The 22,419-nt window shown below is 49.8% G+C and overlaps 1 protein-coding gene across 1 annotated transcript in view; it reads right to left on the reverse strand.

Annotated features, from left to right (window-relative positions):
- The window catches only part of TGFB3 (transforming growth factor beta 3), a 36,596-nt gene extending 26,055 nt beyond the window's left edge, over nt 1-10,541 (reverse strand). Inside the window, exon 1 of the mRNA XM_066627465.1 lies at nt 9,940-10,541. Within this exon, the coding sequence (XP_066483562.1) occupies nt 9,940-10,345 (406 nt within the window). The 5' untranslated portion in view covers nt 10,346-10,541. The remainder of the gene's footprint in view (nt 1-9,939) is intronic.
- Between the last annotated feature and the right edge of the window lie 11,878 nt (nt 10,542-22,419).

Genomic DNA, 22,419 nt, shown 5'->3' on the forward strand with positions numbered 1-22,419 from the left:
AAGGCTACGGCGTTTGGGCCTCTTCAGCCTAGAAAAGAGACGCCTGAGGGGGGACATGATTGAGACATACAAAATTATGCAGGGGATGGACAGAGTGGATAGGGAGATGCTCTTTACACTCTAACATAACACCAGAACAAGGGGACATCCACTAAAATTGAGTGTTGGGCGGGTTAGGACAGACAAAAGAAAATATTTCTTTACTCAGCGTGTGGTCGGTCTGTGGAACTCCTTGCCACAGGATGTGGTGCTGGCGTCTAGCCTAGACGCCTTTAAAAGGGGATTGGACAAGTTTCTGGAGGAAAAATCCAACATGGGGTACAAGCCATGATGTGTATGCACAACCTCCTGATTTTAGAAATGGGTTATGTCAGAATGCTAGTTGCAAGGGAGGGCACCAGGATGAGGTCTCTTGTTATCTGGTGTGCTCCCTGGGGCATTTGGTGGGCCGCTGTGAGATACAGGAAGCTGGACTAGATGGGCCTATGGCCTGATCCAGTGGGGCTGTTCTTATGTTCTTAACCAAAAATTCTACAATACTCAGTAATGTGCATATTCCTACACCATCTTGATTCTGATTTGTACAGGGAACCCCCATATCCATGGATAGAGTTTGGGTCCCCCAATGCATGCCCTCCAGAGGTGAGGGGAGCTCCACCCTCCAGGGCTTCCAGACGCCTCCCAATGCCTTATAAGGCATTAAAAATGCCACTTCCAGTTTCTCCATTAAACTGGAAGCCACATTATTTCTATTGCAGAGCTCAGTCTGAGCTCGGCAGAGGCTGGGGACGGACATCCTTAGTCCTTGCTGAGCTCAGAAGCCCCTCTGGAGGGGAGCAGAGCAGGGATGTGTATTCACCTGTGTCCAGTTTCAGCTATCCACCGGGGGGGGGGGGGGGGGTTCTGGAACAGGACCCCTGCAGATAAGGGGGCATACCAGTAGTGTGCTGCATTCCAACAATTTTCATTATTCAGACACTTCTTCCATGTGTTATATTACCACCACCACAGTAAGGGTCACTTTCTGCATAATTATCCTTTATTCATATCAATGTGGCCCATTCCCAGTAGTGCCTAGAAATGGAAATCCTCATGTCAGTTGGAAAGCATCCTGCACACCTATTCCTAATGGCTATAGTGTGATAAATACAGGTATTTATCAAGACTTATGTAGATCAAGCCTTAAATCTCTATTGAGAAATGTGGTTTTTTTGTATTGGCAACCTTCAGTCTTGAAAGACTATGGTATAACGCTCTGAAAGGTGGTTCTGGCACAGCATCTAGTGTGGCTGAAAAGGCCAATCCGGGAGTGACAATCCCTTCCACACCGGGAGCAAGTGCAGTCTGTCCCTGGTCTGTCTCCCTGGCTATGGGCCTTCCTTCTTTGCCTCTTAGCCTCAGACTGTTGGCAAAGTGTCTCTTCAAACTGGGAAAGGCCATGCTGCACAGCCTGCATCCAAGCGCGCCGCTCAGAGGCCAGGGTTTCCCACTTGTTGAGGTCCATCCCTAAGGCCTTCAGATCCCTCTTGCAGATGTCCTTGTATCGCAGCTGTGGTCTACCTGTAGGGCGCTTTCCTTGCACGAGTTCTCCATAGAGGAGATCCTTTGGGATCCGGCCATCATCCATTCTCACGACATGACCGAGCCAACGCAGGCGTCTGTTGTTTTTTTACTGATTAATTAGAAAATTAATTAGAATGTAGTCTATAACTTCAGAATGCAACTAGAGATTACTATATGTGCAGCGCAATCCTAACTTGCACTGGAATTCTTCCCCTTACTCCTGGGTAAATTGCTGCAGCCCCTAGGGATCTCCTCGGACTTGCGCCACCTCTGGAGGTGGCGCAAGTCCGAGGAGCACAGAGTGGCTTGAAGCTGCTCTGCACTACTCGGGTATGGAGGCTAGGATCCAGCATAACAGCCGGATCCCAGCCCTGTCTCCTGCTCTCCGCCCGCCCGCCTGCCCCCAGGACCACCCTCCCCCCACCACAGAACACCTCCTTCCCACCTTCTCCCCACCCTCCACAGGACTCCCTCCCTCCATCGGTGTGGAGGCTGGATTCAGCCTCTGTGGGCCAGCACGCATCTGTGTGCCGGCCCAGCCAACACTTGAGGACTTGAGCCAGCCCAAGGGTGAGTCAGGATTGCATCCTTAGTTGAATACTCCCCCCATGTGAAAAGCACCCTGTACATACAGTAAGGATTTTTAATTGATTATAGATTGGCTTGTAAGAGTTACCTAATTAACCAACACAAATTCAATTGGCAGGTACCAGGGAGAGGGACTTCACTGCAGCAGTGCCGTGCTTCTGCCTCCCCAGGAAGACAGACCAGGTGTCCTTCCTAGTGGTTTTTTTAATGGATGGTAAAAACTCTTTTGTTCTGCCAGATTTTCAGTGACAGATTTCATGGCTGATTTGCTAGAGCCTCCACTTTTTGGAGAGTTTCGGTCTGATGAGGGGGAGCCTTTAAGAATTCTAAATTCACTTTGGGTACCTTTGTAATTAAGAGGAAAGGTGGAATATAAATGTTTAAAGTAAAATAAATTTCAGAGCTTTTGCTAATTGTAAATCCCAACAAATAATCCAGGAAATGAGGATTTTAATCTGCATTAAACCTGAGCTAAGTAATGACAAAGATTAACTGATTAAAGCCTGGATCCCTAATAATTACATGTGTCCATGAATTGCTGCACACTTTATGCAGAAAATGTGTTTGCATCTATGCTGCTATAAATCATTATAGCCACAAAAACCACAATTGCTACGTTGTTACACTTTACAATGGTAAACACAAAAAGCATCTCTTCCACACACACTTGGGCACATATACTTGGAACCACAATTGGCTACAATTCCTTGGCATATGTTCATTGTTTGGAAATGCACCTCTCTGCTTCATGCTTTCCATGTTTACAGCAGCAAAAACCAAAGTAGTACTAGGGATAGAGCCACAGCAAATACAATTATTGCATAAAGTGTGAAACTGTGAAATGGCCCCATGTGTACTTCAAGACACAGATAGATAGAAAATGAATGTACCTGTCTTACAGGCATATAACAATTATTGAGATGGCGAAACAAAGTCCTCCAATGTACCTAACGTGCATATATTGCACAAAAATTGGCTTGCATTTAGAAAACAAATGTTCCCTTACTTGAGGAGACCTCCAATCTACTCCTAATCAGCACTGGATACAGCATGGGCCATGCAGCCCTGCTGCACCAGCGCTGGATAGGATTGAGCTAGAAGTCTATTTAAGCAGAAATAACTAAGTATCAGGGCATCTATATTTAGACATATTTTTAGGGAGTTCATATAAATAGAACACTAAAGATTACAAGGCAAGTAAGGTGAACAGGTTACTGGCCTTCTAAATCTGTATTTCTCAACATTTGTCCTTTGCCTTACTACTTCAGATGGTCCACCTATTCGAAGTACCACTGGAAGTAAGCGGCAATGACCTCACTACCATTTACTTCTGGGTTGGGAGGCCAGATGTGGTGCAACAAAAACCAGTAAGAGACTCAAGGTGGATGGGAGGGCTTTTTTGAGCACCTAAAAGCATGCTTTGGAGCTCTACCTGTTGAGCCTAGCCTCCTACCGCTATTGAGCCACATTCCTAGTCTTGCTGCCAGGTGACAGGGTTCCAAGTGTCCTGCAAGTCCCACCAGACACCATTGGTTGTACCATAAGTACCATTGGTTGAGAAACACTGTTCTAAATAAAATCTAGAAGACAAGATTTCTATACACCATACGGGCGCCTGTATGTTTTGTCTTGAGGGCAAACAGCAGCATGGGCAGGGGGCACAATTCAGATCAGATGATCACTGTAAAGAAAAAGAGCGTAACCCCCCCCCCACATTCCTCTAGTGCTCCAAACTGAAAAGGCTCCCCTGAAGCTGCATGTGACTTTTTAAAACAGTTAGAGAGATGGAAAGAAGTTCCATCATCATGTCTAGTTTGGACCTTAAGGCACCTTACAAGTAAGCACTCATCATTTTCAATTCCCCACGTTTAAGCACAGCTGTATTCTGGCAGTCCTCTGCTTCTCTCCTTCTCCCTTCAATATGGAGTCAGCACTATCTTGTTTTCAGGCATCCTGGCCTGAGTGGACTCCAAGCACAAAACAGAGACCACCAGGAGAGGGCTGGGTGGGGTCCTTAGTCCCAGGCCCCATTAATCCACCCACGCACACCCTGGCTGCTTCCCCAAAGATGTGGTGCTCTCAGCTGCTTTTGACAGAGCACTCGGCCCTCTGGGAAGCCTGTCACGTTGAGGCGTAACCTGGAAAGCAGCCACTGGTACTTTCTTTGCCATGCACGACTGTCCTAGGGACAAAATGTTGGAGAGGTTTGTTGGGGGAGGGGAGAATATCCTATTGTCATGTGGAACAACGCTGTGGGGTTGCTTCTGAAATATCAGGTCTGCTTCCCTATCAGAGCTAAGCTCTCCCCCTGCTGCTATCTCGCTTCCTCTGCTGGACTGGAGTCCTGGAACAGGACAAATACGCTGAGCTATCTGGTTGATGGTTTGGAGCCAGGACTGTTTCCTGTGTGTGTAGTTCAGATTTGTCTATCTGCTCTGAAACCTCAATGGAATAAGACTCTTCCCCCCCCTTTCTTCTGGGTGGGGGCAGAGGGAGGAGACTACTTTTGGCTCTGAACACATTCTGAATCACCACCTGGCAGTGGGACAAGGCCATGGGAAAGTTGAGCGTCATCCACTTCTGAAGACGTGGGACTAAGTCCATCGCTTAGGCAAGTGGAAGAAATGCTGCATAGCCTCCTGCATGGCAGTCCCCTGCTTTTTTTTTTTCACCAAGCCTGGATTTCATGCTGTCTTTCTCATCATGATACAATTTCCATGGCAGTCCCTGGGACGCAAATCACTTAGTCTCCGCAGACCAATCGAAATGGCACTCTCATCCGCAGAGTCCTTAGTTTGAGTGTGATCACTGCATTGTGGATGGACACAGTGACAGGTTAGTGTCTGGCAGACTCTGCGCTCAGCCATATGCTGCCATAGTAGCTCAGCTCTGCCTGGAAGCCCTTTTGACCATCCAAAGCCTCTTCTGCAGACTCAGCTGTGCCTCCTCAGCCTGCAGCCTCTCTGTACATGGGCACACTGCCCTTGCATTTGGGCCAGCCACAATGTCATGTCTCTCTTCAGACCAACTCTTTTTATCCTTAGCAGGGGAAGTGGAGCTCCAAGTCTTCACCTAAGCAGAAGCCGTTATGTAATCAACAGGTGCTGCCTTTGAAACTTTTATGAAGGGAGCTTAGCTTAAAAGCAGCATCAGGCTCAGCAAGAGGCAAACAGACATTTGTCTAGGAGCATTTGTTAGGGTCTAGGGCAGGGGTGCCCAAATCCCAGCCTGGGGGCCACTTGCGGCCCTCGGGGACTCCCAATCCGGCCCGTGGAAAGCCCCGTCTCCAATGAGCCTCTGGAAACTTGCTGGAGCCCACACTGGACCAACGCAACTGTTCTCAGCATGAGGGTAACTGTTCAACCTCTTGCATGAGCTGTGGAATGACAGCTGCTTGCTGTTTGACATCTGTGATGCAGCAGCAGCAGCGAAGGAAGCACTGGGCTTGCTTTGTGCAAGGCCTTTTATAGGCCTTGAGCTATTGCAAGACCTTCATTCATTCATATGAGTTCCATCTCTAATATATTCATTTACATAAATTTATTCAAATTTTATTTCCGGCCCCCGACACAGTGTCAGAGAGATGATGTGGACCACCTGCCAAAAAGTTTGGACACCCCTGGTTTTATGCATAAAAATTGAATTTAAAAACCAGTTCTAACTGAGCAAGGCTCTTTCCTTGTGAAGGAGCATGCCACAATTTGATTATCTTCGAATATGACTAAGACCATGCAAATATGATAACATGGCACAAATATGGTACTGGTCCATGGCACATTGGAAAAAATCCCATCCACCACATCAGATCATTTTGAGAAGCAATGAGCTAGATGAGATTTCAAGTAGCTATCTCCCAAGTTTCCATTCAGAACAATTAAAGATCTGACTCCTGTGACAATTCTTGGACAGGTTGAGAAGCCAGCCACAATTGCTGCATGTCCAACTTCACCTATCCAACTTTCCAGGACCAATGCACCCTTGAGGTAAGGGAACAAACATTCCCTTACCTTGAGGAGACAGCCATGACTACCGCAGGATGCAGTATGTATTCTGTTAGCACAGCTGTATGAGCAATTGGAAAACTGGATAGGATTGGGCCCTTAATGTGTATCCAGGTGCAGGGTTCATTCACACCTGCGACAGGAATAGGCAAATTGGCAGTAGGCTTGGGATAAAAGAACTTTGAAGAGGCAAGACCTACAGTGCATATATATTTAACAATCGGCAGCCACGGCCATATCTTGCTAACATCTTATTGTGCAATACCACCATAGCTGAGAAATGCAGATACCTACTGTCACACCTCCATGTCTGCCTGGGTTCAGGCATCCATGGTGCTTAGGCTCTATGGCTCCCTATAGCCAACCCTCAGTTTGAGAAGATACAGATGTACATCTGCACAGCATCTGTATCTTTGGTGTCTTTTACCATACAGAAACTCCTCAGCATCTTCCTTTTCTCCACTCTCTTCTGCTCTGTGCAGAGGCTACTTGCCAGTTTGCCAGTCACTTCCTCTTTGTGCTGACTGGGTCCAACATAAAAAGAGCCCTGCTGGATTGTGCCAAAGGCTCATCTAGTCCAGCTTCCTATATCTCACAGGCCGCAACCCTAACCAACTTTCCAGCACTGACATAAGGGCAATGTAACTCCGAGGTAAGGGAACAAACATTGCCTTACCTTGAGGAGACTTCCGTATCTGCCCCCAGGCAGGATGCAGCACATGCTCTACTGGCACAGCTATGCCAGTGCTGGAAAGTTGGTTAGGATTTCATCCACAGTGGCCTACCAGATATCTCCAGAAGCACACAAGACAACAAAATACTTGTATCCTATTGCCACTTCCTTGCATCTGGCATTCAGAGACAGATTACCTCTAAAACCCGAGAGATTGCATACAGGCATCATGGCTTGTAGCCAGTGATGGACTTCATTATAAACCTTTCCAAACCCCTTTTAAAAGGCATCTAGGCCAGACAGCATCACCACATCCTGTGGCAAGGAGTTCCTGCTGGCCTTTCAACTATATAGCTTTGGGGGGCTGGTTTACAGATCCCATTTATAAGACTGATTAGGGCCACCGTGGTTGCCTCTTGAGAAGCAAAATGTGTTGCAGTCACCTAAATGGTGTGGTGGAACTGCTTCATGCAAATCTCACTGTGCTGAATTGCACCATTGGTTCATCTAGCTCAGTGTTGCCTTTGCTGATAGGCAGTTGTTCTTTGTGGTTTTAGATGGGTGTCTGCTAGGCCTATCCGGGGATGCTATTGGGGATTGAGCCTGAGGCCTTCTGTGTGTGGGGCCGGTGCTCTCATACACACACATGCATGCACACCTGGTTTCCTTTTGGAAAAGACAATCTCAGAATTTCATGTGATAACTGCAATCAGAACACAAAGCACTTGTGTGAATCAGGTCATACAACCAAATTGGTGAGGAGAGGGGAGGATGTAGACTGCATCAGTCTGTACAGAATCCATCAGGTACTTGAGTGGTTGTACAATTGCTTTGCCATGTACTCAGCTCACAGTTCAACCAAATGTTCCCTTTACAGAGGCAAACCTGCAGCTGCAACTGGATTGGGTGATTTTGCTGAAAGATGGGCATGGCCAATCACAATCACATGATAGCTTCCTCAAGTGTGGCACAAATCCACTCAACATATTGCATCTCCCACCACACCAAGTTGTGTGTGAGCAAAGGAACCAATCTCAATTCTCCTCAGTAGCTGCATTTGCACCTTTGTCTTCTGAACATCTGAGTAATACTATTCAGCAGTGTCCCGGAGCCTCCTGGCACCTGGGGCACAGCAACACAGTGATGCAGAAGTGTCACTCCCCAAGTCGTTACATCACCCCCATGCCTGCACCCAACAGCCCCGCTTCTGGAAGGGCTCCATTTTGGAGCCTCATGGAGGCAAGGGTGGGTGGGCAGGCCCAACTTCAGAGCACTCACTGCTTTAAGCAACAAGTGCTACACACACCCCTGTGGAGAACCCTGGAAACACCCGGAGCTCTGCAGGGGCTATGCTGCACCAACCTCCCCCAACACTATTGGCTTCTCAGGCAGCCCCTTGCAGCCTGGCCTCTAGGGCCCACAGCTCCCCACGTCCTTCCCCACTGATAGTATACACGGAGTTGAACAGGCCAACTGCAGACCTGCTATAAGTATCGAAGTCAGTAGTGTTCCACAAGGGAGGACTCTTGCCCAGTGTCTGTGGTGACTATTCACATATGGAACATTTTAAATATATCTGCTCAGACTTTCAAGGAGAATGTTGGCTCCAAAGCCCCAAGCCCATTTTCCTCTCCTCCAACCTGATCCTGATGTGTGTGCCTCTCCCTTCCCCCCCCCCTTCCCCTTTAGGTTTCTAGACATTGGCTTGGTTTTCTGCTCACTGGCTGGATTTGGGGCTGATGTTATTCCAAGACACTAAAAGCTGGCCCAGCCCTGGCCTGCCCCTGGCTTGCCAATGCTCCAGCTCCTCCACCTGCTGGGAGGGGGGCTGCTCTGCAGCCAGAGCCTGGCTGCCTTTCGTAATTCTCAGCTTCAAATGTTAACCTTCTGAAAGCCTGAACCAAAGTATGTTTACTTGGAAGTAAGTCCCACTTTGTTCAGTAGAACTTACTTTCATGAAAGCATACAGGGCATTGCAGTCCAAACAGTTACCACTCAATCCAGTCCCCCCCCCCCAACACCATCCTAGACTTGTGGTCAACACCCTGAAAGATACTCCTGCCACCCTCTCCTGTTGTTGCTTTCTCCACCCCTCCCTCCATAACAATTGGCCACATCCAGATTCCCACCCCCACACTGATCTGCTGTAATTCAAGAGCCCATGAGGACACCTAATGGCAACAAAGGGAAAGAGTGGCTATTGCCAGAATCTCACAGCCCTCAGATGATTGGAAAACCTGCCCATGCACTCCCTGCGCTCGCCAAGATTCCAGGCCCTGTTCTGAAGTACAGTTACCAGGAGCTAAACTCAAAGTTAGATAGAGCAAATCTATGCACAGAAAACACACAGCCCACATGGAGCTCTGCAAGGCCCACATGAGTAAAAAAACATCTGCCCTGGATGCCTCTGAATGCTTTTTGTTCCCCCACTTAGATGCTTTCCACAACCTAGACTCCCAGACATTCTCAATTCATGGCTGTTTACAAAATATATGTACATTACAATAAAGTCATGCACCTCCATGTATGCACACACCTTCTTGCAAAACTATCCTCCAAGTCTCCTGCTACATGGGCAGTGGGTAGGCAGTGCCACCTGCAGCAGGCATATTCATTCCACTTAAACAATGTTACTTTTGTACACACTCACAAGTTGTACAAGAATGCTGCAGTCCGCACTGCAATGGGCAGCATTTGCCAACATCCTTCCTAGACAGAGCCCCGCATCTCAAAGAAAAGAGACTGTCCTTGCCAAGACACGTCCCTGCAGATTTCAGGAGCCCTGGCAGAGAAATTCCTTCTGCAACCTGAAATATCCCAGGCACTGCAAACCAACACAGTCCAGGGAATGAAGTCTTGGGTTCAAATACCAGCTCACCTATGGCCTCACTGCAGGAGTCCACCCCTCTGCCTCAGTTCCCCAACTGTAAAACAGAGAGTGATCTAACTCGGGCGCTGCCCTCTTCCCATCCTTAGCACCTTGGCACTCTCTCTTGTTCCTCCACACTCCTAAGCTGCACGGGCAGCCTTGCCCTCTGAGAATCTGCTTGTGGGGCAGAGCCTCAGGGTTCAGCTCGCAGCAGTCACACCAATGGCAGAGCCACCAGGACTTACTGTGCTCCGGGAAGCCCTGGATCATGTCGAATTTGTGGATCTCCTTGGCGTAGTACTCAGTCTCGGTGTTGTCCTGGGAGCAGCTCTCCTCCTTCTCCTCCTCCATCTCCTCCAGCAGCTCGCGAGTGCTGTTGTAGAGAGCCAGGATCTGGTAGGGCACGTGGCTGGGTCCCCCCGTCTCCGGGGGGCTGGTGAGGCGCAGCTTGCTCAGGATCTGACCCCGGATGGCCTCCACCCGCTTCTTCTTGATGTGCTCCAGGTCCAGCGTGGTGCAGGAGGAGAGGGCGAGGCTGACGGTGGCCAAGCTCAGGAGGGAGAGGAGCAGCAGAGCCCTTGGCAAGGGCATCTTCAGGCGCGGCGCGGGGGGAGGTGGCGGGACACCCCCTCCTGCGGGGAGAAGGTGCATGAAGGGGCAGCCGGGCCCGGGGAGCGAGGCGCCTCTTCTAGGCACTGCCGGCGGGGGCCCTGGGGCAGCTCTCCGCAGAGGAAGCGGACCGACGCCTCGCCCGCCTGGGGCCCCTCTCCATGAGTCCGCAGCGTCCGCGCAGGCGAGGGGCGGGCACGGCAGCTCCCAACTCGCCGGCTCTGAGCGCCTGCCTGCCTGCCTGCCTGCCTAGCCCGCGCGGGGCAGCTGCGGAGCCCTGCGCCCGGGAGGCGCAGCCTGCAGCGCACGTGTCAGGCGAGCCAGTGGAGGCTGCCGGCGCGCCCCATTCATGGCTCCCCCTGGCTGGCCATCCCTCGAAAGCAGAGCCCGGGAGCGCCTTCTCAGGGGCGCCTCGGCTTCATGGGACGGGCGGGCGGGCGGGCGGGCGCCTGGCGCAGGCGGGGCTGCTGCTCCCCCTCTCCGTGCGCTCTCGCCTGCTGCTTGGCCCGCGTCCCCGGCTCCCTCGGCCCGGCTGCTCCCGGCGCGCACTGCCTCTCTCTGCGCCTCTCGCCTGAAATTTTATACCTCCCTCCCTCCCGTGACGTCTCCGGGCCCGGGCCGGGGAAGGGGGAGCGGGCGGAGGGCTCTCCAAGCCCGGCCTCCGCCGCCAGCGCAGCTCTTAATGCGTTCAACAGGCGCGTCCTGTGGAAAGGTCGGCGGGGGGGGGGAGGAGAACAGCTCCCCCCTCCACACACACCCGCGCCCCGCGCTGTGGAGCGCCTCGCCCGGCTCCGGCCCCGCGCTCCTCTGGGCCCCCCGTGGGCTGAAGGGGCCGCCCACACTCTCCACTCCCAGCTCCTTCGCAGCAAGTCCCTCGCTCCCCTTTGTGCGCGCGGAGCAACAGGGCTGGAGCGCACCCTCGCTGACCCCGGGCGTGTCCTCAGTCACGCGCGGGGGTGTCACGGATGAGAACCTGCAAGCCACGTCTACACGTGCACTTTGGAAAGAGAGGGGAGGCGCCCCCAGTTCCCACCACTTTCCCACCCCCTCCCGCCACTAAGTACGCTGCCAGCCGTGGGCACGCGTGGGAGCTGCGTGTCCCTCGAGATCCCCCAGGGCAGGGAGGCGGGGCGACCCTTTCCACTTCAGGGCTCACCTCAGGTGACCAGCTGCACCTGCTGAGCACAGTGGCTGAAGGCGCAGGAGAGGAGCCCTGAAGTGGAAAGCTTGGCCACCCCGTCCAGGTGCCTCCCACTGATTCCAGTGACTTCGCCTTCTCGGTGGTCAGGAAGCCCCCTCTGCCGAAGCCAGTCGGGGGGGCGGCGGTCTTCTCTTCCCAGTCCTCCTGTTCGCAGAGGGGGCTGCTGTGGGATAAACTAGTGTGACTTGACGGGTCTGGAGTTGGGGAAATGGCGGGGTTTGAAAACGGGGAATGGGGGGGGGGGTCTGGCCAGGCCACTTCTCTCCCTGCCTCTTGCTTCTCCCTCCCTAAAAGGGGCAACCCTCGAAGGCGAGGTTGTGTTTGCAGGGAAGCCATATGGGTGGAGGCAGCCATCAGCAGTGGCCCCGCTTCATTGCTGCCACTAAAATCTGTGGAATCGGGGCGGGGGGGGGGGGGCTTTGAAAAGGAGCTACGAAAGCCAATGGCGCCCTCTGGCGAGCAACCTGCTGCAGTGAAAGAGCTCCCAGGGGGCGTCCCTGTGTATGGTTTCCGATAAGGCTTGCCCTGGAGCCGAAAAGACCCGGCCTGGATGCCTTTTAAAGGGGACTTGACAGATTTCTGGAGGAAAAATCCTTATCCATCACAGGTTGCAAGCCATGATGGGTATGCGCAACCTCTGATTTTAGAAGTAGGCTGGGCTGAGGAATGTATACATGACACTCCTTAACACAATGTTAAATCTGGGAGGAAACTGGCCTGCTACAATAGCTCTTTGGTTTGTGGATCTGCTTACCATGAAGGAGTGTTTAGGAGCTCAGGGACACAGTTGCAAGGCTACAGCTGCTGCAGAAGCAAGTTTTGGTATGCCCAGGACACTTTCCAGTCTAGTGTGAGCCTAAATATGATGATGCTCATTTTCTGCATGATTTTCTATATTTAAAAGATTTTAGAGAGACTTGGGAGTGTGTTTGGTTTTCCGTATTACTGTATCTCTAGCTGCCAATGCCACATGGGTGGGTAGACCAGGACTCCAAAGACTTTTCCAGCTGTCTCCGCCATCCCCCACCCTGTTTCATCCTCCCTGCCCCCATTCTGCTTGCCTGTCACCACTCTCTCCCTCAGTTTTACCCATCTTCCTTTGCAAAGAGGCCCAAAAGAAACTTTGTGCCCCCTGATAAAATTCCTCTCAGAAACCCTGCTCTCCACCCCAGGCACAAAGTCCAGGAAGTTCTGCTCAAGGCACAAATGTGATCAAATTGAGACTATTTTGCATTTTATTTTAGAATCTTCGTTCAAAATTAGTTTTGCCAGAGGGCCAACTGGACAAAGGAGTGTGGTGGGAAATGGGTTGTAGAAGACCAAGGCCTCTGTTCCCCATGGGGCTTGCTGCCCCAGATGCTGCTTTTCCATGTCTGTATTCTTCTTCATATTCTTTACTGTTACAGTCCTGAAGGTGAGAGGAAATCTGACTTTTCCTGATCAGGAGGTGACTGGGGCAGCTTAGAACTGAACTTAAAACCTTTTAACAATTTCTTTTTAATGTAAAAAAAACTGTGAAGCAATATTATTGTCCTGCCAGGCTCCATCCTGCCCTGTCCCATCCTGGGCTCAGAGTGACAGTATTTTCCTGCACTGAGTGGTTGATGACAGACCTGTTTCCAGGGGGGTGGGTTTCAAAACAGCCAACTGAACTGACCCTGTAAAGAAAAAAGAGCTCATTAGCCCCACTGTGCCCTGGAGCCCTCCCTGGTCGCTGTCCAGCAGGCGAAGAGGAGGAGGAGGAGTCCAGTCCTGCTTAGGGGTGGGGGGGGGGAGAAAGGGCTCCCTCCAGGTGGCCTCCCTCCAGTCCAGCTCCCCCCCCCCTTCCACAGGCAGAGATGAGGGAGCGAGGAGCCTCCTTCTGACAGTGGAGAAGCAGCAGGGCTGGCCAGGAAAAGCTGGACTGAGTGGTCCTGATTGGTCTGTGGGACTCCTTGCCACAGGATGTGGTGATAATGGCCCCGAAGGCCTAGATGCCTTTCAAAGGGGGGTTGGACTGAAAGGGGCGCTAGACAGGCATGGCTGGACACAGTGGCTAGCTGGCGGACTCTCTTTCGCCCTTCACCCTTGGAGCTCAGGGTCTGGGGGGACGGACTTTTCCGAGGTGTTACACCGGTTCTGTGGGCAGGTGGGCCTTCTTGTGTGTTGAGTTGGGCTGCATTCCAGGTGTACACTTTCCTGGGAGTAAGCCCCATTGAACAGAATGAGACTTACTTCTGAGTAGACATGCCCAGGACTCCGTTGACCTCTGCTCTGAAACGTGGCCGGCTCTCTGGAGCAGTGAAGCACCCCGTCTGGGTCTCCCTGTGTGTCGAGCCCAGCCCAGGTACTTCCATTTGAGGAGTGAAAGCGCACGACAGGCTGCGAAGGGGCGAAGAGTGCCGAGCCCCCCCCCCCCCGCTAGACTGCTGCAGGCAGGGACGCCTCCCTGGAGCTGGGGTCCACTTGCACCAGCAGGCACAGCACAGGTCGGACCAGTCCTGCTTGGGGGGAGGGGGGCGCTTCTTGGCTCCCTCCCTCCGGGCGATTCCTCTCCCAGGAGGAGGAGAGTCATCCAGCCGGAGGGGCGTCAGGAAGGGGAAAGGTGGGTATGCTGCTGCAGCACCCTGGAGGTGGGGGGCAAAGGAGTGCCTCCCGTCCTCTCCTGTCTGCCTGCGATGAGAGGTTGGACAGGGGTAGGTGGGGGGCTCCTCCGCCCCCGATGACATCACAGGCGCAGCCCACCTGAAGGGGGCCCTCCGAAGAGCCTGATCAGGTGAGCCCAGGTGGCTGCACCTGGCGGAGGGCAGGCCTAGAGCTGAGCAGTGGTGACGTCAGGGCAGGGAATTCCGTGGCGCCACGGCGGAGCCAAGGGGCGGGCCGGAGCAGCCGGTCTTCGGGGGGCGGCGCGTGACGCGGACCGTCACTGAGCCTGAGTTGGCCTCCGCCGGGGAGCCGGTGCCGCCTGGTGGGTGCCCAGGCGGGACGAGCCGGGCAAGAGTGCGGGGCGAGCATGGCTCGCTGCGGGCGTTCCCAGCGATCTCCCGGGCAAGGGCCTCCGAGCTCCGGGACCCCGAGGCGCCCGCGCTGCCCCGTTTGCCGCCTTGTCCTGGGGCTCACGGTCCGCAGAGGGAGAGAGAAGGGACCAGCACCGAGCTGACCCTGCAGGCGCTCCGGCAGCAGCACACTTGGGCAGGGACGAGAGAGACCTGGTCCCTGGGAGCTCAGCCACACACACACCCCGGCAGGAGAGGCTCCCCCTCGTATTTCCCCAGCAAAGCAGGCATCACGCGCGGCTCCTCCGGGAAGGGTTTTGGCTGGGAGGCGGTTCAGCCACTGGCAAAACTCGGCCATCCATCCCTCTATCCATCCTTCTCCCCATCCATCACTCTCCTCATCCATCCCTTCATCCCTCTTCCCATCCATTCCTCCATCCATCCACCCATCCCTCCCCCCCCACCACACCCAGGAAGTGGAAAAAGAAGGAGAAGCAGTGGAGGTAAGTAGGCTGAGATGAGCATTCCCCACCAACCCACTGCCTAAGGCGACTGTTCCAGTTGGTTTCATGGATGGGCCAGCCCTGCCCTAGGGGAGAAACCAGCCAGCTGCTGATTTCTACTTTGCGGAGTTGATCCCCACACACTCTTGCTGCTTTGCCTTGCCCACTCTTTACAGCTTCCTGGGAGTTGCTACTTCTGTTCACTTCCAGAATGGGGACCGTGAAACCCTGCTGTGCAAAAGTGTGACATCAGCACCCGGCATTGCACAAGAAGAAGAGGACCACTCTTGTCACAGCTCAGCCTTTTTGAGATGGGAATTAGCCAGGACAAATGCTGGGCTGCCCATTTTGAGGCAAGGCAGGTGCAGGGGGTGCACTGGGAGACATGCTCAGAGGGGGGGTGACACCACTACTGGCAAAAATTGGTATTTTTTAAATAATGTTATGTATTATTTGATGCAAATGAATACAAATGTTATGTATTATTTGATGCATAATTTAATTCTGAATACAATAAAACAACTGTGTTGAAATGTCTGTATTCTATCAAATGTTATACCCCAAAAACCAGAAAAGGAAATCACAACTGCCTTACATAACAAAAGTGAATTTCCTTAACTCACGACTGACAAATGTGACTGATTGTTCCAAGAGTCAATGAGGTGCTATCATGACACAGCAGATCACCTGACACAGTCAGGTGTTAGTGTGAGTCAGCTTTCATTTCCATGTACCAGAGCTAATACTAGAACTCTTCTTCAGTTGTGTGAGTATCATCAAGTTGGACATGGGTTTATTTTTGGTTGGTTACTGATTTATTGGGTAACCTGTACTTATATATTTAAATAAATGAAGTTAATGGGGGTGACACCAACCATAGTGCTGCCATTGCATTTAGGCTGTGCATTTGATACTGTCATTTATTCTGGATGTTCTAGTACAGGAGGAGGTCCACCATGAGGGTGACACAATGAGCTCTCGCACTGGGTGACACAAACTCTAGTGTCACCACTGGTTGGTTTCTTTGATTGATCCCTAGACAGATTGCAACAGCACAGGGAGTAGGCTATGGCCAACCTTCTATCATTTTAAATCACATTTATATTGTGATGTATGAAAACAAATATCTTAGCAGTCACAGCATTAAAACATCCACAGATAAATTGTAGAGTAAATAATAACTAATCAGTAACTATAACAATAATAACTGATCAATAACCACTGCAGCAAAATCAATGCCAGGCATAACGTAATCATTTCTCTCTTCTGGATGTTTGCCAGCAGACAGGGCCTTCCCTGTGTTGGCATCCAACAGGGATGGCACCAGGTCACCTTGGGCTCCAGCTTTATGGGGCCTAGTGGGCATTCATGCACAAAACACTCTCTTGCACATGGAAATGTACCTGTCTGTGAGGCCTGTGGGGTCAACTGAATTGAAGGCTGTTTGCACGATGGACAGTTTTTGTCCTTGTGTCGAAAGGCATATTGTCACCTTTGCTTTGGTTTTCTGGGCCAGGTTTAGCTCTTTAAAACTGAGCAGACCAGAGATGTGGCACGTCCTCCTTGACTTCGGAGTCCTCTGCAGCACTCTGGTGCCCTGTTGGGGATCTCTCTTCATGTTCCTGATTGTTTTCTGTTTATCAACACCTTGCCCTCAGTGCTCATCAACTGCAAGTGTTACATATCCCAAACCATGTGTTTTTTTCCATACACCTGCCATTGGGGTCAAAGTGAGTGAATCTGTTTAGGCTGTTAGCTCCTCAGATTTCAAAAGAGGCACAGAGATTTCCTGGGATCTTACATTTTCCAATCTAACCCAGACTCGCTGCTTATGTGGGATGCTGGGGGCACTACTGTGGGCATGGTAGCAGCTGCTGCCGCAATCCATATGCACCAAGGAATGCATACATGACACTTCTTAACACAGTATCAAATCTGGGAGAAAACTGGCCTGCTACAGTAGCTCTTTGCTTGTGGATCTGCTTATAAAGAGGGAGTGTTTAGGAGCTCAGGGACACAGCTGCAGATGTAAGTTTTGATACACAAAGGATACTTTCCATTCTGTTGTGAGCCTAAATACAATGATGCTAACTTTTTGCAGTGATTTTGTATATTTAAAAGATTTTTGAGAGAGTTTGATTGGCTGTATTACTGTATCAAGCTGCTGATGCCATGTGGGCAGGTTGACCTGGGTTCTGCATTGGGAAGTTCAGTAGATCTGAACTCCAAAGACTATTCCAGCTGTCACCCCTGCCCTTTTGGGAATGAGCCTAAAGAAACTTTGTACCCCTGATAAAATTCCTCTCAGAGGCCCTGAGGGAGGGCACCAGGATGCTGGTCTCTTGTTGTCATGGGTGCTCCCTGAGGCATCTGGTGGGCCACTGTGAGATACAGGAAGCTGGACTAGATGGGCCTTTGGCCTGATCCAGCAGGGCTCTTCTTATGTCCTATTCCTATATATTTTCAGCTGCTCAATTGCATCTTGCAAGATAACGCTTTCTTAATGTGACTTTTCCTTTCTACGAGCTTCCCTGTACAGTAGCTGCTATAGAAACAGGACACTTGTTGTAAGGTGTTGCTTTAGAGAATGTTAGATAGTGGAGATACAGAAAACTTCCTGGGGAGTAGCCCCCTATTAGACTGTAGCAACAATAAAACAAAGAGGCTTGTGGTCCTTAAATACTGAGGGCCCAATGCTATCCAACTTTCCAGTATCAGGGCGGCCGCAATGCAGCCCCAAGGTAAGGGAACAAATGTTTCCATACCTTAAGGAGGCCTCCAAGACTGCCTTCCCAACACAAGAAGCAGTGCATATCCCATAGGCACTGCAGCACCGGCACTGGAAAATTGGATAGGATTGGGTCCTGAGCATCCTGTGCATGCCTTCCTGGGAGTCAGCCCCATTGAACTCAATGGGACATACTTGTGAGTAAACACACATTGGATTGGGCTGTAACCCACTTATTTAACCATAAGTAAAGGTGTTTGAAAATGGTGTTATTTTATATATAAACATAAGAACCCCAAAGGCCCATCTAGTCCAGGTTTCTATATCTCACAGTGGCTCACCAGAAGGGAGCATTCAAGACCGCAAGATAGATACTTGCATCCTGCTGCCACTCCCTTGCATCTGGTATTCTGAGGTAGCTTACTTCTATTTTACTCAGAAGTAAGCCCACTGTGTTCATTAAGGCTGTAAAACCTTAAGTAAAACAAAGAGAAACATATTTCCTCATGAGAAACAAACACCTCTAATCATAAGCTTTTGTGTGCTAGTTCATTATGAAATGTTATTATCCTAAGTTGGCAGGTATGTGTGTCACACAGAGAGAGAGAGAGAGAGAGAGAGCGAGAGCGCGCACAACAAAAGATCACATAACTGAGACAAAAACAAAGGGACCAGATCCTGTGACAACCCCATTTGCCAACTCTGTCCCCATGTCCTCTCAGATCACCCTATTTCAGGGCCCAATCATATTAGCTATACCATCAGGAGCTCATTAATCTCTTTCTCATTTAACATAACATCTGTTATATCACCTGCCACCAATGCTCTTCTGCCATCTTCACTGGACAAACTGGTGAGTCTCAGTGCAAACATGGACACAAATCTCACATCAAAAAAATGAACACCTTCAGAAACCAGTGGGGGAACATTTCATTCTCCAGTCTGTGGACACTGTGCTGCTCACCTGAAAGTTGCCACTGTTCAACAAAAGAACTTCAAAGGGAAACTCCAGCATGAAACTGCTGAATTAGAATTTATCAAGAGGGTGAATTTTGTTTGTTCAAGCTGCTGGAGACAATGGTTTTCAGTCACATCATAGGGTTCCAACTCAGCAAAGCTTGGAGGCTTTTGTTATCACCAGTTTACACTGAATTGTCACTGTGCTTATCTTATATACATTTGAGCTTTGTGCAGAATTATCACAGATTAGGCCTCCTACACTTCATGGTCAGTTGGCTCCACTGTTGATGACTTTTTTATCTGTACTTATGTATATAATACCTGCTAACTGAGAATAACACTTTGTGCATCTGATGTAGACTGTAGTCTATCAAAGCTTATGCTACAATAAATGCATGGTGTTTAAATTGCCATAAGCCTCTTTGTTGTTTTTATTTATTCATTCACTTTTTCACATTTTTATACCATCCTTTCTGCAAGGAGCTCAGAGGGGTGTACATAGTTCCTTCCCTCTTTTTGTTCTCACAACAACCTTGTGAGGTAGGCAAGTGTGACAGAAGTGGTGGCCATAAGGACAAGCCAAAATATTCCCAGATCCCTGTCCTGCAGGCGGTCAGATAAATTGAAAGTTTTAGGTTGCAATCCTAACCAACTTTCCAACACTACAGCAGCTGCAATGCAGCCCCAATGTAAGAGAACAAACATTCCCTTACCTAGAAGAGGCCTCTATGACTGTTCTCACTGCAGGATGCCGTGCACACCCTGTTGGCACAGCTGCATTGGCACTAGAAAGTTGGTTAGGATTGTGAGAAGGAAAGTGGTCATGCTTGCTCTATCCACATGCCAGATCTCCAGCAGCTTCCCTGACTTTGCTTACTGCCCCAACAACAGGTGTCCTCTTTGTTGAGGTTGGACAAACTGCAGCAAATGAAGTTAGCTGGAGAATTATTGAAAGAACAAGCTTATTAACAGTGCAATCTTATGTGCATTTCCTTGGATGCAAATTCCACTGAGCTCTATAGGGTTTATTCCCAAGTAAATGTACAGAGTATTGCAGCCCAAGGGACATAAAGAAGATACAATGAGCAGTAGCAGATGATGAGGAAGAATGCATTTTTTCTTGCTGTTCATTTAGAGCAGTTACTTTTAGTGTGCACTTTTTGGTAATGTTTATTATGCTGTTTGAGAAAAGAAAGCTTCAAATGTTATAAACAAGCAAAGGAGTGTTTGTGTGCATTTGTGGGGTGGGATGGAAGTCATATGGAATAGGAGATCCAGTGTTTCCCTTCAAAAATGAGATCTGCTGGGGCTCAAGCTCCTGAAGAATGTCACACATTCTCCACAGGCAGGGTGACCAGAAGTCCTCTTCTTCCAGGACATGTTCTCCTTTTTAGCCTTGTGCCCTGGAAAAGAATTTAAATGTCCTCCTTTTTCCTGTGAGCAGGTCCCTGCAGGTCTTGTAATTAATAAATTATATGTAATATAGGTTTAAATTTAATAATAAGTAATATAGTGTTCAAATTAAACACATTAAATCAATATATGAGTGCTTTTATATATGAGTGCTTTCTCTGTAAACCGCTTTGTGAACTTTTTGTTGAAAAGCGGTATATAAATACTGTTGTTGTTGTTGTTGTTGTTGTTGTTGTTTAGCTTTTATTTTGTCATGTCCCACATTTTTTTTGTATGACCTACATTTTTGGGTGCCTTGTCCTCTTTTGCGGTTATGACATCTGGTCACCCTGTCCACAGAAAAATTTCTGCCCTCTGCTCCCAGAGGTGAAAGAACATAAGAACATAAGAAGAGCTCCACTGGATCAGGCCAAAAGCCCATCTAGTTCAGCTTCCTGTATCTCATAGTGGCCCACCAGATGCCTTGGGGAGCACACAAGAACACAAGAGATCTGCATCCAGGTGCCCTCCTTCGCACCTGGCATTCTGAGGTACACTGGGGGGCTTCTGAGATGAACACTGGGGGCTCAGTCACAAGGGAAAGGGACTCTGAACTTGCTCATAGACCATTATTCTCTACATTGTAGAGCATAATTGTGTTTCTCAAACTGTGGGTCAGCACCCACTAGGTGGGTCGTGAGTCAATTTCAGGTGGTCCCCATTCATTTCAATGTGCATTTTATTTTTAAAATGCAGTATTAGACTTGATGCTACCGTGGAGTATGACTGCATTGGGGAAATGTTACAGATCTGTACCTTTAACAGGCTACTATGTATATGCTTTCAACTATGCTAGTCAATGGGGCTTACTCTTGAGTAAGTGTGGATGGGACTGCAACCTTTGGGTTGTTTGGGAAATTTTTTTTAACAGATCAGCAACTGCTTCGGAGGATTAGGAGGGATCACCTTTATTTTAAATAAATGTTTAAATAAATAAATATGTTAAATGTTCAAACTTATTCTATTTTTCATTTATTTATTTTCAAACTTTTATCAAAATTTTATTTTCATTTTTAAATTTACTTACTTGATTTGCGGTGTTAAAATTTTTTGTAGGGGGGTGTTAAAATCGTAGGGGGGTGTTGAAATTTTTCCTGCTTGATGATGTCAAGCTTGATGATTCCGGCTTGATGATGCCGCATCTCAAAAAAGACATAGTGGAAATGGAAAAGGTGCAAAAGACAGCGACTAAGATGATTACTGGGCTGGGGCACCTTCCTTATGAGGAAAGGCGTTTGGGCCTCTTCAGCCTAGAAAAGAGATGCCTGAGGGGGGGCATGACTGAGACATACAAAATTATGCAGGGGATGGACAGAGTGGATAGGGAGATGCTCTTTACACTCTCACATAATACCAGGACCAGGGGACATCCACTAAAATTGAGTGTTGGGCGGGTTAGGACAGACAAAAGAAAATATTTCTTTACTCAGCGTGTGGTTGGTCTGTGGAACTCCTTGCCACAGGATGTGGTGCTGGCGTCTAGCCTAGATGCCTTTAAAAGGGGATTGGACAAGTTTCTGGAGGAAAAATCCATTATGGGGTACAAGCTATGATGTGTATGCGCAACCTCCTGATTTTAGAAATGTGTTATGTCAGAATGCCAGATGCAAGGGAGGGCACCAGGATGAGGTCTCTTATTATCTGGTGTGCTCCCTGGGGCATTTGGTGGACCGCTGTGAGATACAGGAAGCTGGACTAGATGGGCCTATGGCCTGATCCAGTGGGGCTGTTGTTATGTTCTTATGTCACTCCTGGCCATGACATCATTTCCAGGTTGATGTCATCATCACTTCAGGTGGGTCCTGACAGATTGCCATTCCACAAAGTGGGTCCCAGTGCTAAACAGTGTGAAAGCCACTTGCTCTGCAAGTTCCAGGCTACTAACTAGCCTCAAGCCCTGAAGCACCTTGAGGATTAGCTGCCAGCCCAATCCTATGCATGTCTACTCAGAAGTAAGTCCCATTAGAGTCAATGAGGCTTACTCACAGGAAAGTGTGGATAGGACTAGGCTGTGCATAGCCACAGATTGGGGGTGTGGGGAGGGAGGGGAGAAGAAGCCAGTCCAGGAGGAAGCAGATGCTGCACCTGTTCAAAGCAGGGCAGCAGATGGGGCAGGGCTGCCAGGCGAGCTGTTTAGGGGAAGAGGAAGGGGGGAGGCAGGTGACCCTGAGGGCTTTCAACCTGAAGGGGTTTCAACTCGTCCCCCAAAGGGCCTGCAGGAGGGTGGGAGGCCCCTTTAAGGACAGCTGTGGTTGCTATGGACGCTCGAGGGGGCGGGGCCTCTTCCCGGAACTAAG

The sequence above is a fragment of the Tiliqua scincoides genome, chromosome 1 (genome assembly GCF_035046505.1).
Source record: "Tiliqua scincoides isolate rTilSci1 chromosome 1, rTilSci1.hap2, whole genome shotgun sequence".
Taxonomy (NCBI): Eukaryota; Metazoa; Chordata; class Lepidosauria; order Squamata; family Scincidae; genus Tiliqua; species Tiliqua scincoides.